The sequence below is a fragment of the Miscanthus floridulus genome, chromosome 3 (genome assembly GCF_019320115.1).
Source record: "Miscanthus floridulus cultivar M001 chromosome 3, ASM1932011v1, whole genome shotgun sequence".
Lineage (NCBI taxonomy): Eukaryota > Viridiplantae > Streptophyta > Magnoliopsida > Poales > Poaceae > Miscanthus > Miscanthus floridulus.
In genome coordinates this window covers 107444534-107460743 of record NC_089582.1, presented here as the reverse complement: position 1 = coordinate 107460743, position 16210 = coordinate 107444534, and the positions used below count along the sequence as shown (strand labels likewise).

Below are 16210 nucleotides of genomic sequence, written 5' to 3'. Positions count from 1 at the left end.
AAGATCTACTATACCTAAACGTATCGTATTTATGAAGCGCACTTATTTTATGATAAGTTTCAAATACTGCAAGTATACTTATTTTGGAACGATGAAAGATGTAAAATTACTCCATATGTAGTGCTTCTAGTTGACGTCTTGCTCGAGCAAAACTGGTTTTAGCTTCTTTGATGGGGAAACTTTTTTACCTCCGAGTAGCTCAAAAATGTTTACTAAAATTCTTGTTTCTTAAATAATATAAGAAATATTTGATTAATCATTCTCTAAAGAGAAAAATCAGACTAATTTATTATAAGTTAACCACGCAGGTCCGCAATGACCGAACGAGTTTACAAAATTAATCTAACTCATAACTCAATTTTTGAAAAGAAAAAAAAGACCACCAAAAGACACAAACAAACGCATAATCACTTTATCCAACTTGTGGCGTGTCTTTACCACTATCTCATTCTTTTCTTTATACCGTTGCTAGTGGACTCAGAATTAAAGCTAGTGCGTTCTCCTAAATAGACCAGAAAAAAAAACTTTTTTGTCATTTATCAAACACGGCTTCATTCCATATTAGCCATATGGACTAATAGAACGATGTTACACCCGTCAATAAAAAAGATCTAAATTTTCATCTATTGTACTCCCTCCTTACCAAATTAGATGTTTTGGATTTTTTTTAATATATAGCTTTTGTTATGCTAGTTAGATATACACTAGTCTAAATATATAGTAAAAATAATATATCTAGACAAGCCAAAATGTTTTACGCTTTGGAATGGAGGGAGTACAAAATAAGTTTTGAACATTTTCCGGGGTGGATTAAGATCTAACATCACATGAGCCTCCCTCCACAAGAACTTAGCATAGGTGCAATAAAAAAAGGTGTTGGATGGTTTTTGGGTCACTACAAAAACATCAAGTTGTATCTCCATCACGATTTTTCTTTGAATATCTTTTGTGAGAATGACCCCTAGCTTTTTAAAGAACCAAAGGAAGATTTTTACCTCCAGATGTATGTATCTTTAGGACCCAAACTAGTTGTGACAATTTGATCCCATTATTGATAAGAAACCTATACATCAAATTAACGGAGAAGATACCATTCTTTATGAAGTTCCAAACAGCTCATTAAGCTTAACAAAATAACTACTAAGCTGATGCTAGCATATCTACTTATTTGCGGCTTATCAATTTCCCATCAAGAAGTGTGCAAATCAATATGGGGTTTTAGTGGAAAGTCTCTAACATGATCTTGGATACATGCCTATATAATTAACCCAATAAGTAAGTAAGCGCTGTAACAAGATATTGCAATGAACTATGGTTAATAGGGTCCCGACAACAATTAAATGCCGCTAACAACACATTGTTCTAGTCTTACTATTGTACTAAGTGTGAACATAAGTTTGAAGCGAACATAAATACTGTTAGCACACAAGTAATGGTCAACCTATTAGTGCCAAAGCCGTTAAGTTAGTTGTTGCGATCAACATCAACCCTAAGGGTTATCTGGAAGCTGCTCCGACCCTAAAACATGTATATAAATAAGACTAAAGGTGATTTCTAGATTAAGGCTAATTTATTCAACACCTAAACCCATCTAATCATTCTATTAGACGTAGTGAGGGGTTCAAAAGCACGGCTCCATGTTCCAGGAGGTTGCGCGCTTGCATCTCCATCAAGTTCTTCGTCAAGAGAATCTAACTCTCAATTGGTGAATATTTACATCTACTTCATCTACATTAAACCCTACTAAATCTACAAAGACACAAATGATATCTACAAACTCTGGTTAGTGTCAAAGATAAGTTTTTCGCACTAGGTATGTTAGTGATCATGTATAGGCTAAGAATAAGATCTTGTTTATGTCTAAGTTTATTTTAACAATTAGTATTAGATCCCTTTGTGCTATGGTCATTAAGCACTAGTTTGCATGGTCATTATGTAATAATATCATTATGCACCCATTTCATGGGCCATGTGTGTTGGATATTGCTACTACTCCACTTTACTTCAAATTAAACACAATAAAATTCACATAAGTTGAAGTGAGAAGAGATGGTGTTTCAACCCATTGATTCTTAATCCTTTAGTCTAGCAACCATCACGCATAAACCGTTTATAATAAGAATTAATTTCACTAATTACATGGTCGATTTTTTATAAAAATATTTTTAACACCGTGATCCTCCGTCACTGCCTCGGTGCCTCTCGCCGCCTAGGGTTCCGATCCCCTCCGCATGGATTCGCTGCCGCGGAAGCGCAAGGGCGCAGCGCGCGCCGCGTGCTACCTGGCCGGATCCCGCCACGACGCGCCTGCCGCCCGCAAGCGCACCTGCCGCGAGCCCAAGCCGCGGCCCGAGAAGACGAAGCCCTCCTCCTCCGCCTCCACCCGGGGCGGCGGCGGCGTGGTGATGACGGCGCCGCCCGCGAGCGGCTCGCGGGCGGCGCCCGACAGCCCCGGGCGCGGGCTCAAGCGCAAGCTGGGCTGCATCGACTCGGCCACGCGGATGGGGCGGAAGAAGCGGCTCGACAGCGAGTACGAGCTCGGCGCCGAGATCGGGCAGGGCAAGTTCGGCTCCGTCCGGATCTGCCGCGCCAGGGCCGGCGGCGGCGACGAGTTCTTCGCCTGCAAGGCGCTGCCCAAGAACGGCGAGGAGACGGTGCACCGCGAGGTGGAGATCATGCAGCATCTCTCGGGCCACCCGGGCGTCGTCACGCTCAGGGCCGTCTTCGAGGACGCCGACAGGTTTTACCTCGTCATGGAGCTCTGCGGCGGGGGCAGGCTGCTCGACGAGATCGCCAGGGAGGGCAAGTTTTCTGAGCAGCGTGCTGCCATTGTGATCAAGGATCTCATGGCCGTGCTCAAGTACTGCCACGAGATGGGTGTTGTGCACAGGGACATTAAGCCGGAGAATATTTTGGTTACCAAGGCTGGGAAGGTGAAGCTTGCTGATTTCGGACTCGCTGCACGGGTCACTAATGGTAATTTTTTACTACTATATGCTATATTACTAGCTTTCAGTCTGAATCTCAAGACGAATAAGATCAATTTCTTGAAAATCTAACATAGCGAAACATGAACTGGGCAGTCCCACATTGGTTCTCCCATCTTTAAATAATATAATGTGGTGTTACAAAGACTAATTGATGGCTGTACTTAGCTGCACTGCGTCTAATCTTTCAGCTATATTTTCATGTTGTGGTGCCATGTTCTTAGAATTCCTCTTCATACAAACTCATATTGTTTTACCATGATTGCTTAGCATTTTTGCAGGTTGCCCATATATGGCCTTGACTTGAGTATCAGCTAGTGTGATGTAAATGAGTTGGGAGTCAAACATATTCGTCTATGGTCTAGGAACCTAAGTGAGCCATGTAGCTCTGGTGTTCCTGCCTTGGTTGTGTAACCAAGCAAATGAGGCTAACTCAAGTACTCATCCTTTCTTCAACGCATGAGCTCCCTCATCTCTGGAGTCCTCCTTAAGTTGGCAACAGTTGATGTCTGTCTCAGTGATATTTTTTTGTGTTCCTTCTGGGTTTGAACTGACAATTGATATGATCTTTTGTGTGGTGTACATTAGTCTGTAAGAAGAAATGCTGCCCTCAATACTTGCTCAGAGGAATGAGTGCAAGCTGTGTTTTTTTGGAGTCATGAGTTCATAGCAAGTGTCCATTCACATTTCATCCCCTCTTGCTAGGTATGATAAGATATTTGAGACCTGGTGCTAGGAAATTCGTCATATTGAGTTTTTTGTCTTCTTCCTTTGAATTTCAAAGTTGACTTACATTGATGCACAAGACAATGGTTTATGACGCCCCCAATGTGCTAAGAGTTTAAGTGGACTTTGCTACCATTGGTCTTATCTCTCATAGTCTAGTTATGTAACTTACTAATTAGAATAACTCAGTTTTACTAAGGCCTAACATTTTCTTTGAAAGAAATACTAAGGTCTAACATTTATTTAGTGCTTTCTTAGTTTGCTAGGTATTGATGTTTAGGTTTCTTTGCTATCCTGCTTAAGTTCAGGCACTGCTTCATACTGATGTTTTGTGCTTTGTTTTTGGAGTCATGAACTGGTAGCAGGCAGGTATCATTGTGTCATCCGTTTTGCTAGGCATGCCAAGAGGCAAGAGAATTAAAGCCTGGTGCGAGTTGATACTCTTTAATGGGTTTTTTGTTTTGGTGTGCTAGAGCTACTTCTGGTTGTTGGCAAGGAAAATTGGATTTGATGTTCTTAACTTACACCGGCTGACAAGATTATCCATAAGTTAGTGTTATGGTCTTTCAGGCATGCCATAAGCTGTCATGTTTCATGTTCTGAATGCTGTTGAGTCAGTTTTATGCATTAGAAAATGTTGCGACTTCTGAATGGAACTATAGAATCTACTTCCTCTGTTCTAGTTGTTCTGGCTTTTCTAGATACATGGTTTTTACTATGTTAACTGTGTATCTGACATAGCGTATATCTGGTGCATAGCAAAATCTATGGACCTAGAAAAACCAAAATGACTTACATTTTGGAATGGAGTATAATTTTGGGGTCGTATGAGAACCGGGGGGCAGTAGTTGCTTATATTTCGTACTGTATCAATGGATTTTTGCAAATCTGCAATGTTCAACTTTTGCTTCAAAATGTCTTGTGTACCCACTTACAGCCAGAACTTACCATGCTGTATTGTGGTTCATATACCTGGATTGCAAATAGCCCAAACCTACATCTATTGTACAACAACAACAACAACAACAAAGCCTTTAAGTCCCAAACAAGTTGGGGTAGGCTAGAGTTGAAACCCAGTAGAAGCAATCAAGGTTCAGGCACGTGAATAGCTGTTTTCCAAACCTACATCTATTGTAATGTAAAAGAATTTCTAATGAGATTCTCTGGATTAACTTAAAGTGTTCTGTTTGCCAATGAGGGACAAATTCATTATTTCCAACACGGCAACACCCTGCCTTCACTAACCTATCCTGAAACATTCGAGCATTTTCCTGTTATACAGTAGCATCTCTATTTTTATGCTTCATCTTGTGATTGGCATAAATGCTACATCTATAGAGGGTTTTACATGCATGTTTCTTGTGGTTGTGGCTGTAGAATCTGTGGTTTGTATTTGCTACACTAGACATAACTCTGTGTGTACATGTTTTGTACTAGCTAACATGTGGTGTATGCATTGAGCAGGTCAGAAATTGTTTGGTGTAGCAGGGAGCCCAGCATATGTGGCACCTGAAGTTCTTTCTGGAAGCTATTCTGAGAAAGTTGATATTTGGGGTGCTGGTGTGCTACTACATGTACTACTACTCGGTTCACTTCCATTTCAAGGTGGCTCTCTGGATGCCGTTTTTGAGTCCATAAAGACTGTTGAACTTGATTTTAGCAGCAGCCCATGGGAATCAATATCAGTTCTTGGGCGGGATCTTATTGGCCGAATGTTGAATCGAGATGTCTCTTCTAGAATGACTGCTGGTGAAGTTCTCAGTAGGTTCAAGCTTCAAAGAGTTTCTCATTTAGCATTGTTGTATTTTTTTGAGAATGACTTTACTTACTGATACCTATTTCAGGTCACCCATGGGTCATGTTTTACACAGAATGCCCCCTGAAGGTGGTAGCTGCTAATTTGTGTCTCACTAACAAGATTATAGCACCCAAAATTCCATGGGACAGACACAAGTCAGAATGTGGCTCCGTGTCAGACTCAAGCCAAAGGTCAGAAGATCAGGATGAATGTGGCTTGGTTGACGCACTGACAGCAGCAATAACCCGTGTTAGAATATCAGAGCCAAAGAGAAGTCGGCTCTGTAGCCCTGCAATCACCATTCAGCAGGAATGCTCTTCAAACTTGAAGAATAATCTTTGCACGGCTTTCTGACCTGACCCAATGTAGCACCTGATCGGAATGGTGTCCATTTTTCTCGCTAAGGTTGTTCTGATTTAGGTGTTGTAGAGCCGAGGATAATAACTCAGGTTTTCCGGCTAAGCACCAAGCCGTTGGTATGTAGTGTTTCTTTCGGTGTCGATGAACCCCACAGTTTTAGCTGCTGTAAATTCTGTAAATAGCATGATCCTTTCCCAAGCTGTGCATGGGTTGCTAATTTATGCCATCAGAGCCGTTTCACGCAATGTTCATAATTCATGAACGTATTGTGCAAGACCTGTCTTCATTTGCCATGCCCATGTTTGTCTTCCAAAATGATATTTGGCACACGCATCATGTGCCCCGATGCGCATGCGCTAGCTTTGTACTGTTCTAAATTGCAAGTCTTTTAGGCTTTTCTAGTATGTTGTCCACATGTATCTAGAAAAGTCATACTGATTTACAATTTGGAATGAGTGTAGTAGTATTGAATTTATATGGTATGGATCTAAATCTAATTCAAATGTAAACATAGCTCTTCTGATTAATAGTTCGAATGTAAACTGAAATCATAGTTCACGAAACACATTTCACAAAGTTTATGTTAAAGCGTGAACGTAAATGAACAAGATTTGGAAGAATTGTATCTTTCATTGATCTGAAGGGGTGTCACGAAGGGACACGGCTGTTCCCAAAGAACATGCCCTTTGGAGTAAAACTAACTGTCTAATCCTATCCACTAATCTTGTAATTGATGGATGAGATCACTTCGTGAATAGGTGTCTGTTGAGAGACACCGTTTCACAACACTCCCCCTTGATCGAATTTTCCTTGAGATCAATGTAGCTGTAAGCTAAAATTCCTCGAAAAACCCTATGGGAAAAATCTGAGGAATATATGATATGCCATAAAAACTCCTTTAAACCTTATTGGAAAATAAGGAGAAAATAGCATATTTATTTGTGATTTAAGTAAACCACTATGTCATTGGTATCCCATTAAAAACCCCAATGGGGAAAAATATTGGAGATACGATATAAAGATAACTCCTCCAAAAACCTTTTAAGGAAAAATATGAGGAGCAATATAAAGTGATATGCCGCTAAAACTCCTATAAAAATCCAGTGGGAAAATTAGGAGAAAATATGACGACATATTATTGGTATTGCCTTTTGGATAACTCACATGAAAAACCTTTTCAGGGAAAAACCATGGATGAGTTGTGAGGGCAATATGTGTCTTTGATATTTCCCACAAAAACCCCGGTGGGGAAAATAGGAAATATGACACATGCTTTTGTTAATATTACCTCATTAAAAACTTTGACAAGAAACCTTGCAAGTAAAACTTGTGAAAGAAAAGAGTATAATATGATGCTGGTACAGGTCAACATTTAGTAGATGTCTCCCTCTGATTCTGGCAAATCTCGAAGTCGCCGCATACCAATTCCATGTACCAATTTTTGAAACACAGAAGTTGATAAGGACTTAGTAAATAGGTCAGCGAGATTATCACATGACTGGATTTGCAAGATGTTTATTTCCCCGCTTTCTTATAACTTATGGGGAATAAAACAGCTTAGGGGCAATGTCCTCAGCGACATTACTCTTTATGTAACCTGTTTGCATTTATGTAACATAAGCAAAATTATCTTTATAGATAATTGTAGGTGATTCAATTGAACCAATACCACATGCATGTTGTATGTGGTTAATCATTCTGCGAAGTCATACACATTCATGTGATGCCTCGTATAGAGCAATAATTTCAGAATGATTAGTAGAGGTCGCCGTCAGAGTCTGTTTAGAAGACTTCATGAATAGTTGTACCTCCATGTAAGAATACAAATCCAGTTTGGGATGGGGACCAGATAAGTAACCAGCATCCGTGTATCCAATCATATTGGGATCATGATTTCTCTTAAAGAATAAACCAAGATCCTTTGTGCCACAAAGATATCTGAGGATATGCTTCGCTCCCGTCTAATGACGGTGAGTTGGATTGGCACTATGTTTAACTAGTATGTTCACTGCAAATGTAATATCAGGCCTGGTGCAATTTGCAAGATACATAAGTGCTCCAATAACACTAAGATATGGAACCTTGGTCCCAATATCTTTTCTCCAATATCTCATGGTCTAAATGGATCTTTCTCTATTTCTAAAGAACGAACAACCATTGAGGTATTGTTATGATATAATTTGTCCATATTGAATTTCTCCAATATTTTCTGGATATAGGCTGATTGATGCACTAAAATCTCTGAAGGACGGTGCTCAAGTTGTAAGCCTAGCAACATTTGGTCTTACCCAAATCCTCCATCTCGAATCCACATGATGGAAATTGTATCTCAAATGATTGCATAATTATTTCTATATCATGATGATATCAAAATAACCAATATACGCAATCATGCTTTATTATACACAATGTATGTTGCGATTTGTATTTGGATTCAGAATATGAAGTCCATTGGGACTTATACGTCCGAATCTATCAAATTCATTTGATCCGCCAATTATTGAATTTGGAAAACTTCATTTTCACACATACCATGGGGTATACTATGCTGGGTCTCTGCGTGAAACCATATGCTACAAGCTCTCATTATTCACCACCTTGCTTCTGAAAAGAAACTCTGTGAGGAAAGATATTACTATGGTAATACTTCTCATCATTGAACAAGAGCAATCTCCTTAATTGCCACCTTTTAGTTTGACCAAATTTGAGTGTGAAGACACTCTGCCTAGGATTTTTGGTCTGAATCCAGTAAGGTAAAAAGGCAATCTTTGAGGAGTATATGCCGCGACAATTTGTAGTCTTTAAATGATTGATTCAGTTCTTGAAATCAATATAGCATGTAAAAATATTAACCCTTTTGGACTCCGAGTCATTTCCCATATGGAGTCAGAGTGTTCCAATGTCCTAGGATCAGAGTTTGGGTGCACCGTTGATCCGGGTGGATTTAGATCCGGGTTTTGGATGCTCATCCATTTTGGGTGTCTACCAACTTGAGGTTGGCTTAGATTTACTGATTTGGAGGATATTGTCCTCGATATCCTCGGACGCTTACTTGGAGCATTATCCTTAGGAGCGGCCGTACTTCTCCCCCTCTTCTTTGGAAGTGGGAGTTGAATGGTTTTAATTGGTACCTCCATTCTTTCGGGCGCATTATAAGTAGGATAAGAGGATTTTGTGACACCCTTATTATCAGTAAATGTTTCTGGCAGATTTTTTGTAATATGATGCAAATATAAGATATTCTAAACGATTAGGTTTAGAATTTTTTTGGTACGTGGATGTGAGGATTGCTCTTTTGATTCTTGGCATTCTTAATGTGGTATAAATCTCCCCCTAATGCCTGGAATTATCCTCAAATATGATCAACATACGGGCAATTTATAAATCCTCTATAGAGTTATCTCTTGGGATCCCTAATGCCCATTGGTATGTTGGGGTGGTAATATGGGTATGTGAAAACATACTCGATACGCAGATGGGAAATGTTTGGCTGCGGCCAAAGTTTCACGTACATACTGCAACGGAGGGAGTTGTATAAGTGCAGCTTGATGAATTTGAATTAATGATGCGGTGTGTAAGGCCGCATGAAAACAACTTAGTTCTGATAAATTACAATTCTATTTTAATATGTCATGCAATTTGATTCTCAATAAGAGACTCAATAAAACCATTTTTGGTATGGACATAAGGTACTTGATATATAGTATCCAAAAACCAAACTGTTCCATATAAAATAGATTTGATCCCGCGTCCAGGATAATTTGCTCTAAATTAAAGATTTTGAGCAATGAGTTTGGTATAGTGATGGTTCTCATGACTAAGAGACACACCTGGGACTATATTATGGATGCATAAATATGCATTACATAGTATCTTTATGGTCCATAAAATGGTAAATAGAGTCACATGTATGTTCTTGAATTTCTTCAAGAAATGTAGTGGCTCATATTTATGCTATGACCAATAGAATTGACAATAATTCTCAAATTATCTCTATAGTTGAATAACCAAGGCAAATGTGCCAAGTCTTATTGACATCAAGAGAGAGAATTATTTGTACGCAACATTGGATACAGGTTATGTATGTGTAGTCAAATCCAACTGAGGATATCTTGTTTAAGTATTGCCATATCCGTTGTTAAGAGAAAAATACTCCTCTTAGTTGTCATCTTGGGGTTTTCATATGAAAACCACATTGACGGATATCTCTATAATTTTAATTGGGTACATTATGGAATCAGAATACAAGAATGGATTCATGATTATTATTTGAGTACCAATAGGGAGTATGATAGTAGCACGACCAAAGCCCACTATCATGACATCATGTCAAGCGATTAACAAAATATTTTCTTGTCTCTATGTAAGAGTTTAGGAATATTTTGCTTCCCTATATATAGAGTTTGTGGTGCAACTATCCACTAGGCAAAATTCCTCTTTGCATTTGGATTGACTCCCGTATAAGTCTATATATAGCATGAAGAATATAATGACATTCTTTGCAGATATATAGATTACATACATGTTAATTAATGGAATATCAAATGTGATGGCACATTATTGTGATATTCAATTGAAATTGATGACAATATTTTATATTACAACACTAAAATGGGACGTAGAAACTAGGTATGTTTGTAAATGGGAGACAAATTTTGGTCCCCAAAATGGATCAAGCGAAGTAAATTCGATGATCGTGCTCTCCATGCTCATAAGACCCACTTATTAATTAAGTATTTGGTTGCTACTTGGTTTCTTCATGAAACTTGTTATGAACAACTGGCCTTCCTGGTGGTGTCAGGTTGAAGATAGAAGCGTGCTTCATATCTTTATAGTTGAGCCGGATATTTATGTCTAATGGATTTGTAATACCGATCAATTAAATATTTAGGCATGACATTTCCAAGTTGTGTGGCTATAACATACACAATTGGGACAAAATATAGTTCTGTCATATTTGGGAAATGTCTTGACCCTAAGGAATGCACAGGGCTGCTACTTCTTTTTGCGTTAAATCTTACCATTAAAGTTCTTTGGATGGCATTATTACATGGCATCGAACTTGTTTGATTCTGAAAATTCAATGTACTTTAGATGATAGAGCATCACTATAATGCTAATGATGATTCCTCGATAAGAGTTTATCATACACATAGACCTGAAGTAATGTAGGAATTAATCTAGAATACATTTGGTAAGTTATGTCCTTTCGCGAAAACACAATATTGGGGGATATTTTGGAACAACGTAATTATATTCTCAAGTGGACTTATGATCCTAGAGATAAAGTTGTGGCCAATCATAGTTGGCATTGGGCAGAATGACTGCCTTGTGTTGTTCGTATCACTCATTAAAAGCTAGCCATATAGTGCTTCGATTTGCACCCATTGAGATACACATACATGTGACCTGGATGTATACGGTGCTTTATTTAAATAAAACTCCGTATTTAAATTGATCATAAGTGGTGATGCTCTCTTATGAGGAGCATCAAATATTGCCATGAATCCATAGAACATCAAGTTTAACATTACGTCCATTGACCATGTTAGATAATGGTGACCATCAAGAGTAAGAGATCAAACTCTTTGCTGGCTATTATTCTAACAAGGTTTAAACCATAGATTTTTTGAATTTACGCTAAGGGTAAATTTAAAATTGCTATGGTGATGTTGTATTAATTAATGCAAAATAAATAGGAGACAAGATATATCTCACTAATAATGTAAACCTCATTTATGCTGACACATTAGAGGTAGCCATCATAAAGATATAGACCTCTAATAATATGGACATAGTCTGTTGAACAGTAGATGCCTAGTGGTGTATGCAATTTGTATAAACACATTTTAAGGTAATCATCAAAATATTGATGTAGACCTTAGTTAATACGCAAATGAATTGGGTACGCACGTTGAGGATAGTCACTAAGTTGTGGACTTAGTGTAGATCCCGCAGTAGCAACTATGGTGCTACCTTGTGTATGGCCAATAGGAATGCTGATTAATGGTAGTCATCTTATGAAAAGATGTAGACCATATGTTCCAATTTGTGATGTTGGGTACGCACATTGAGGATAGTCACTAAGAATTTAGTGTAGATCCCACAGTAGCAACTATGGCGCTACCTTGTGTATGGCCAACATACAATGTGGAACATTTGTGTTATACAAATAATGAGGTAATACACTTAATGGATTTTGCATTAAAAATGTAAGCGCTATAAGCTTTAAATAAAGCATAAATGGGCTTAACATAAAATGAAAATTGCAAATAACAAAGTAATTGCAATACAAAGGTCGTAATAATAATATTACATGTTTATTGGGTTTGCCAATTTGGACAAACATTTTGAACAATGTAGTGCTAATAGTACATGTTTATTTGAAATGCCATAGGGCGAATTCTTTGAACAGTACCAAACAACAATTTTATTTGCTTGTAAATTTAAAAAAATTTACGTTGAACCTATGGCTCAGAAGCAAACAAAACTTATCACTTATGCAATTTTTTGAAGATCTGAGGATCCAGAATATATATTTGCATGCGAAAAATAAAGCATAGTGAAATATACTGTAGCCGGAAGACTACATTGTAAAGTACAGATAATAAGATCTGCGATTAACGTTTTAACATGTGGGCTAAAACATTAAAAAGGTATAGTACATAATTATCTAGAAGGATAATTATTTATTTTACAGAAAATGCAAGTTCTTTTCCGCAAAAGTATAGAACCTTATCAAACACACGGACGGTTTCTCCTCGGGAGAAAACCGTCGCTCGGTCCTTGAGGTGGACGCCGTCGGCCCGCCGCTAGGCTGGCCTCCGGCCATCGGCGTGAGGCCGCAGCGAGGTGCAGGCCAAGTCGATAGGAGCCTCCTGGCCGCTGGCGCGGGGGCCGCCTGCCACCGGCGCGAGGCCGCGGGCATGGGGGCCACTGGCGCGTGCTGCCTGGCCGCGTGGTCTTGAGAAGGCCGACCGCCGCCGCCGAGAAGCAGGGCGCCAGCCGCGGGAGCACCGGACGTTGGGGTGCTGTTGTGGGCTGGGGCCCGCCAGCTTGGGCTGGTCGGCCATGGGGGCTTTCGGCGCGAGGTCGCGGGGACCGCCGGCCACAGCGAAAGGCCCACAGGTACGGGGCCAAGCGGGCACAGCGTCGCGTGCGTGGATATCGCTGCCGCGTGCCGGGTCATCAGCGATAGCGATCTCCAGCGAAAACTTCGCTCGAGACGCAGCCAATTTGGCACAACTGCTATGTCAACGGCAAGGTGCATACGCTACTGCTACCGCAAGCATGGCGTGCAGGCAGGGCACCAGTTGGTGGCAAGGGGACGGAGTGTGCCGAACAACAGATTGATTGCGACTTCCTATCGAGGTAAGAATATCATAAATTGATGAAAATTAAATTGCATCTTACAGTGCTTTGATGCAATCGGGACAGAAACCATCAATTTTCTTTTGGTTCTGTTGGTCGATGAAGCCACGGAAGAAGCAAATCAAGATAATCCGTGAGTGCTATTGTCAAGCGTCTCATGGTCGAACTCTGCACTTCCATTCTCCAGTGAAGAACGCTTCTTGTTCTTGGCTAGAACTGCCTTCGCGCCTTCCCGCTGGTCGTACAGACCTCTGTTATTCTTCTTGTTCGTAGGGCAAAAGTGCTGATAACGTGTTAAAGCGTGAACGTAAATGAACAAGATTTGGAAGAATTGTATCTTTCATTGATCTCTGAAATATATTTATACAAGTGAAGGAGTGTCACGAAGGGACACGGCTGTTCCCAAAGGACATGCCCTTTTGAGTAAAACTAACTGTCTAATCCTATCCACTAATCTTGTAATTGATGGATGAGATCACTTCGTGAATAGGTGTCTGTTGAGAGACACCGTTTCACAACAGTTTACTTCAGCAAGGCTTCGCAAACGCACCTATCTCCTCCCATCTCTTTTGTTTTATTTACCTTAGTAAATGAATTTGTGGTAGTTTCTGTCTCTTCTGTTTTTTGATTTATTATATAAATGAATATGCGGCAGTTTCTGTCTCCACAAACTTTGGCTTGTTCGCTTATCAGTCGTACCATTTTAGCGAAATAACAGTGTTTTTCTCTCACAACGAATTAGCATCAGTCGTTTTTTCAGCCAGCCGAACAGGCCTTTTGTTTATTCTCTTTTATCAGATCTAAATGAAAAAACATGACCCACGAGGGGTAAGATAACCCTCGGGCATTATGTTTAAGAAGACCTTATCATGTAGCTCGACAAAATTCTCGAACCTCTGCCCCACCCATACGCAGCGGCACCGCAGCTCCCGTGAGACTGGGCTAGCCTTAGACCTGTGCTTTGGCGTGTGGCAAACGAGGGGATTTTTTTTCAACGCGCAACAAATCCGCCCCAGATGGGGTTCGAGCTCTGACCACCAGGGTGCAAAGCGCACAGCCAGATCAACTGGTCTAGCGTTGATTTACAATGATTTCATCTGTCTGAGCCGATCTACCAAGCGGTAAGTCTTGGGCGTCGATGTCATTTTCGCAGCAGGCCGTGGCAGACGAGCTCCGCCTTAGATAGGATGAGTGGCTGTTTTTACTTATTATAAAATAACCGACATACTCCCTCCATCCCTATTTAAAGGGCGTCATGAGAATCATACCAGTCATTTGACTAAATTTATATAAAATATTAATAATATTTTTTATTTTTGAATAAATTTATTATAAAAATAGATTTGATGACCTATCTAATGATACTAACTAAATATTATAAATATTAATATTTTATTTTAGGGAAAAATTTTCCTACTTGGAGTAGTTACTCCCTCCTGCTAACCACGCACTTTAGGCTTGCCCACCCACGCCAGGACTCTTTGAAATGGATACCGGGTGTGTATCGGGAAAACCCGTTAAGAACCAACGATCCTAATTTCTCGTTCCTTATATATACGGCATGTTCGGTTGGCTGGTTCGTATCGTTGCTGGTTTGTGAAGAAGTACTGCTGGCTGGTTTGTGTGAGAGAAAAATACTGTTTCGGCTGGAAATTTACGATCGTTTACGACAAGCCACAGCCAAACGAACAGGCTGTAATCGCCGATCCGGCCCATTGCATCGCATCTCTTATTCCTGGCGATCCCTTCCAGGATGTAGCTTGGTGCTGGAGTGTTCGGCGATCGCCGAAGGAAAGCTGGTGGTCATTGATCACTACCCCGCCAGGGATCGAGTCCACGTTGCATCGCCGTCGCCAATCACTGCGCCGCCAGGGATCGAGTCCACGTTGCATCGCCGTCGCCGATCACTGCGCGTGCCACCAGGGGTCCCGTCCACGTTGCATCGCCGATCACTGTGCCACCAGGTATCCCATCGATGCTGCATCGCCTTTGGCCTCTACTGAAATTATGGCAACCACACGTCTTCAACCTCCACCGGTCCTGTTCGGCTTACTTTATATCCGACTTATTCGGTTTTTTAGTCAGAACAGTGTTTTTCTCTCACAACATTTCCGCCAGAACAGTGTTTTTCAACCACTTTCAGCCAAGTTTCAGCAAACCAAACGGGACCTGGGTGGGGCATTTTTTAACCTTTTTTAATCAATACTTTAATACTAATCTAAAAAAAGTATTTACAAAACTGACCCTTTTTGTCACGCCGGCGGGGTTGGCGCGACATTACCACTCTGTCGCGCCACATGCGCTAGCACGGCAAGCCAAGCCACAGTGACGCCCGTAGTTGACCGATCCTGGCGTGGCGTAGCGTGGGTTCCGCACTAGGCCGCAGAACCCATCTGCTTTCTCCTCTCTCTTTCTCACTCCCTCAGTCATGTGAGAAGGGCGAGGTTCATACTGTCTCCTCTTTCTCTTTCTTCTCTTTCTCCTCATTCTCTACCTCTCTTTGATCAAGTTTGGTTTTGGATTTTTGGTTCCTTTGGTCTAATGCATGAGGTATGCCTCTCTCATCCTCTATTGTTTTTTATGTGGTTGACTGCTATGGTTTAGATTGCTGTGTGCAATACTTGCTTTTACTTTGTTAGGTGATACTTTGTTGCCCTAATCATGCGTATTATTAGGATTCCATTTTTAGATGTTAGACTGTTGGTAGTGGTTGGCACTGTTCTAGGGTTTGAATGCAATGTTTGGACAGGTGTCTGGCTTGGCCTGTGCTAAGTAAAGTTACCTCTAGGTCTATGATTTGAAGTTAATTTGTATTGATTAGATGTATGGATAGGTTGGACTGTGTATATACAGAGATGGTTTGAAGTCCATGAGGTTGTGTCTAGGGTTTCATATCATATTTTGATAACTTTGCTTTGTTCAACTACTTTGTAATAGGTTCAACGACGGTTCCAAATAACAACCAATT

At 40.4% G+C, this 16210-nt stretch overlaps 1 protein-coding gene and 1 long non-coding RNA gene across 4 annotated transcripts; both read left to right on the top strand.

Annotated features, from left to right (window-relative positions):
* The first annotated feature begins 2179 nt into the window (after window positions 1-2179).
* Window positions 2180-6145, top strand: LOC136542038 (serine/threonine-protein kinase PEPKR2-like). Of its 2 annotated transcripts, none has more exons than XM_066534275.1 (3): window positions 2180-2976; window positions 5178-5462; window positions 5558-6145. In XM_066534275.1, exons 1-3 carry the CDS (start codon window positions 2232-2234, stop codon window positions 5863-5865), a joined length of 1338 nt encoding a protein of 445 aa, XP_066390372.1. In that variant the 5' UTR covers window positions 2180-2231; the 3' UTR covers window positions 5866-6145. The 2 variants fall into 2 exon arrangements, with proteins under 2 accessions (XP_066390372.1, XP_066390371.1); XM_066534274.1 differs by having other exon boundaries at window positions 5178-5474.
* A 6131-nt stretch (window positions 6146-12276) lies between these two features.
* Window positions 12277-13583, top strand: LOC136546388 (uncharacterized). 2 transcript variants are annotated; one of them, XR_010781344.1, is made up of 2 exons: window positions 12277-13242; window positions 13348-13583. It is a non-coding gene; the product is annotated as an uncharacterized lncRNA (long non-coding RNA). The 2 variants fall into 2 exon arrangements; XR_010781343.1 differs by having other exon boundaries at window positions 13309-13583.
* The last annotated feature ends 2627 nt before the right edge of the window (window positions 13584-16210 follow it).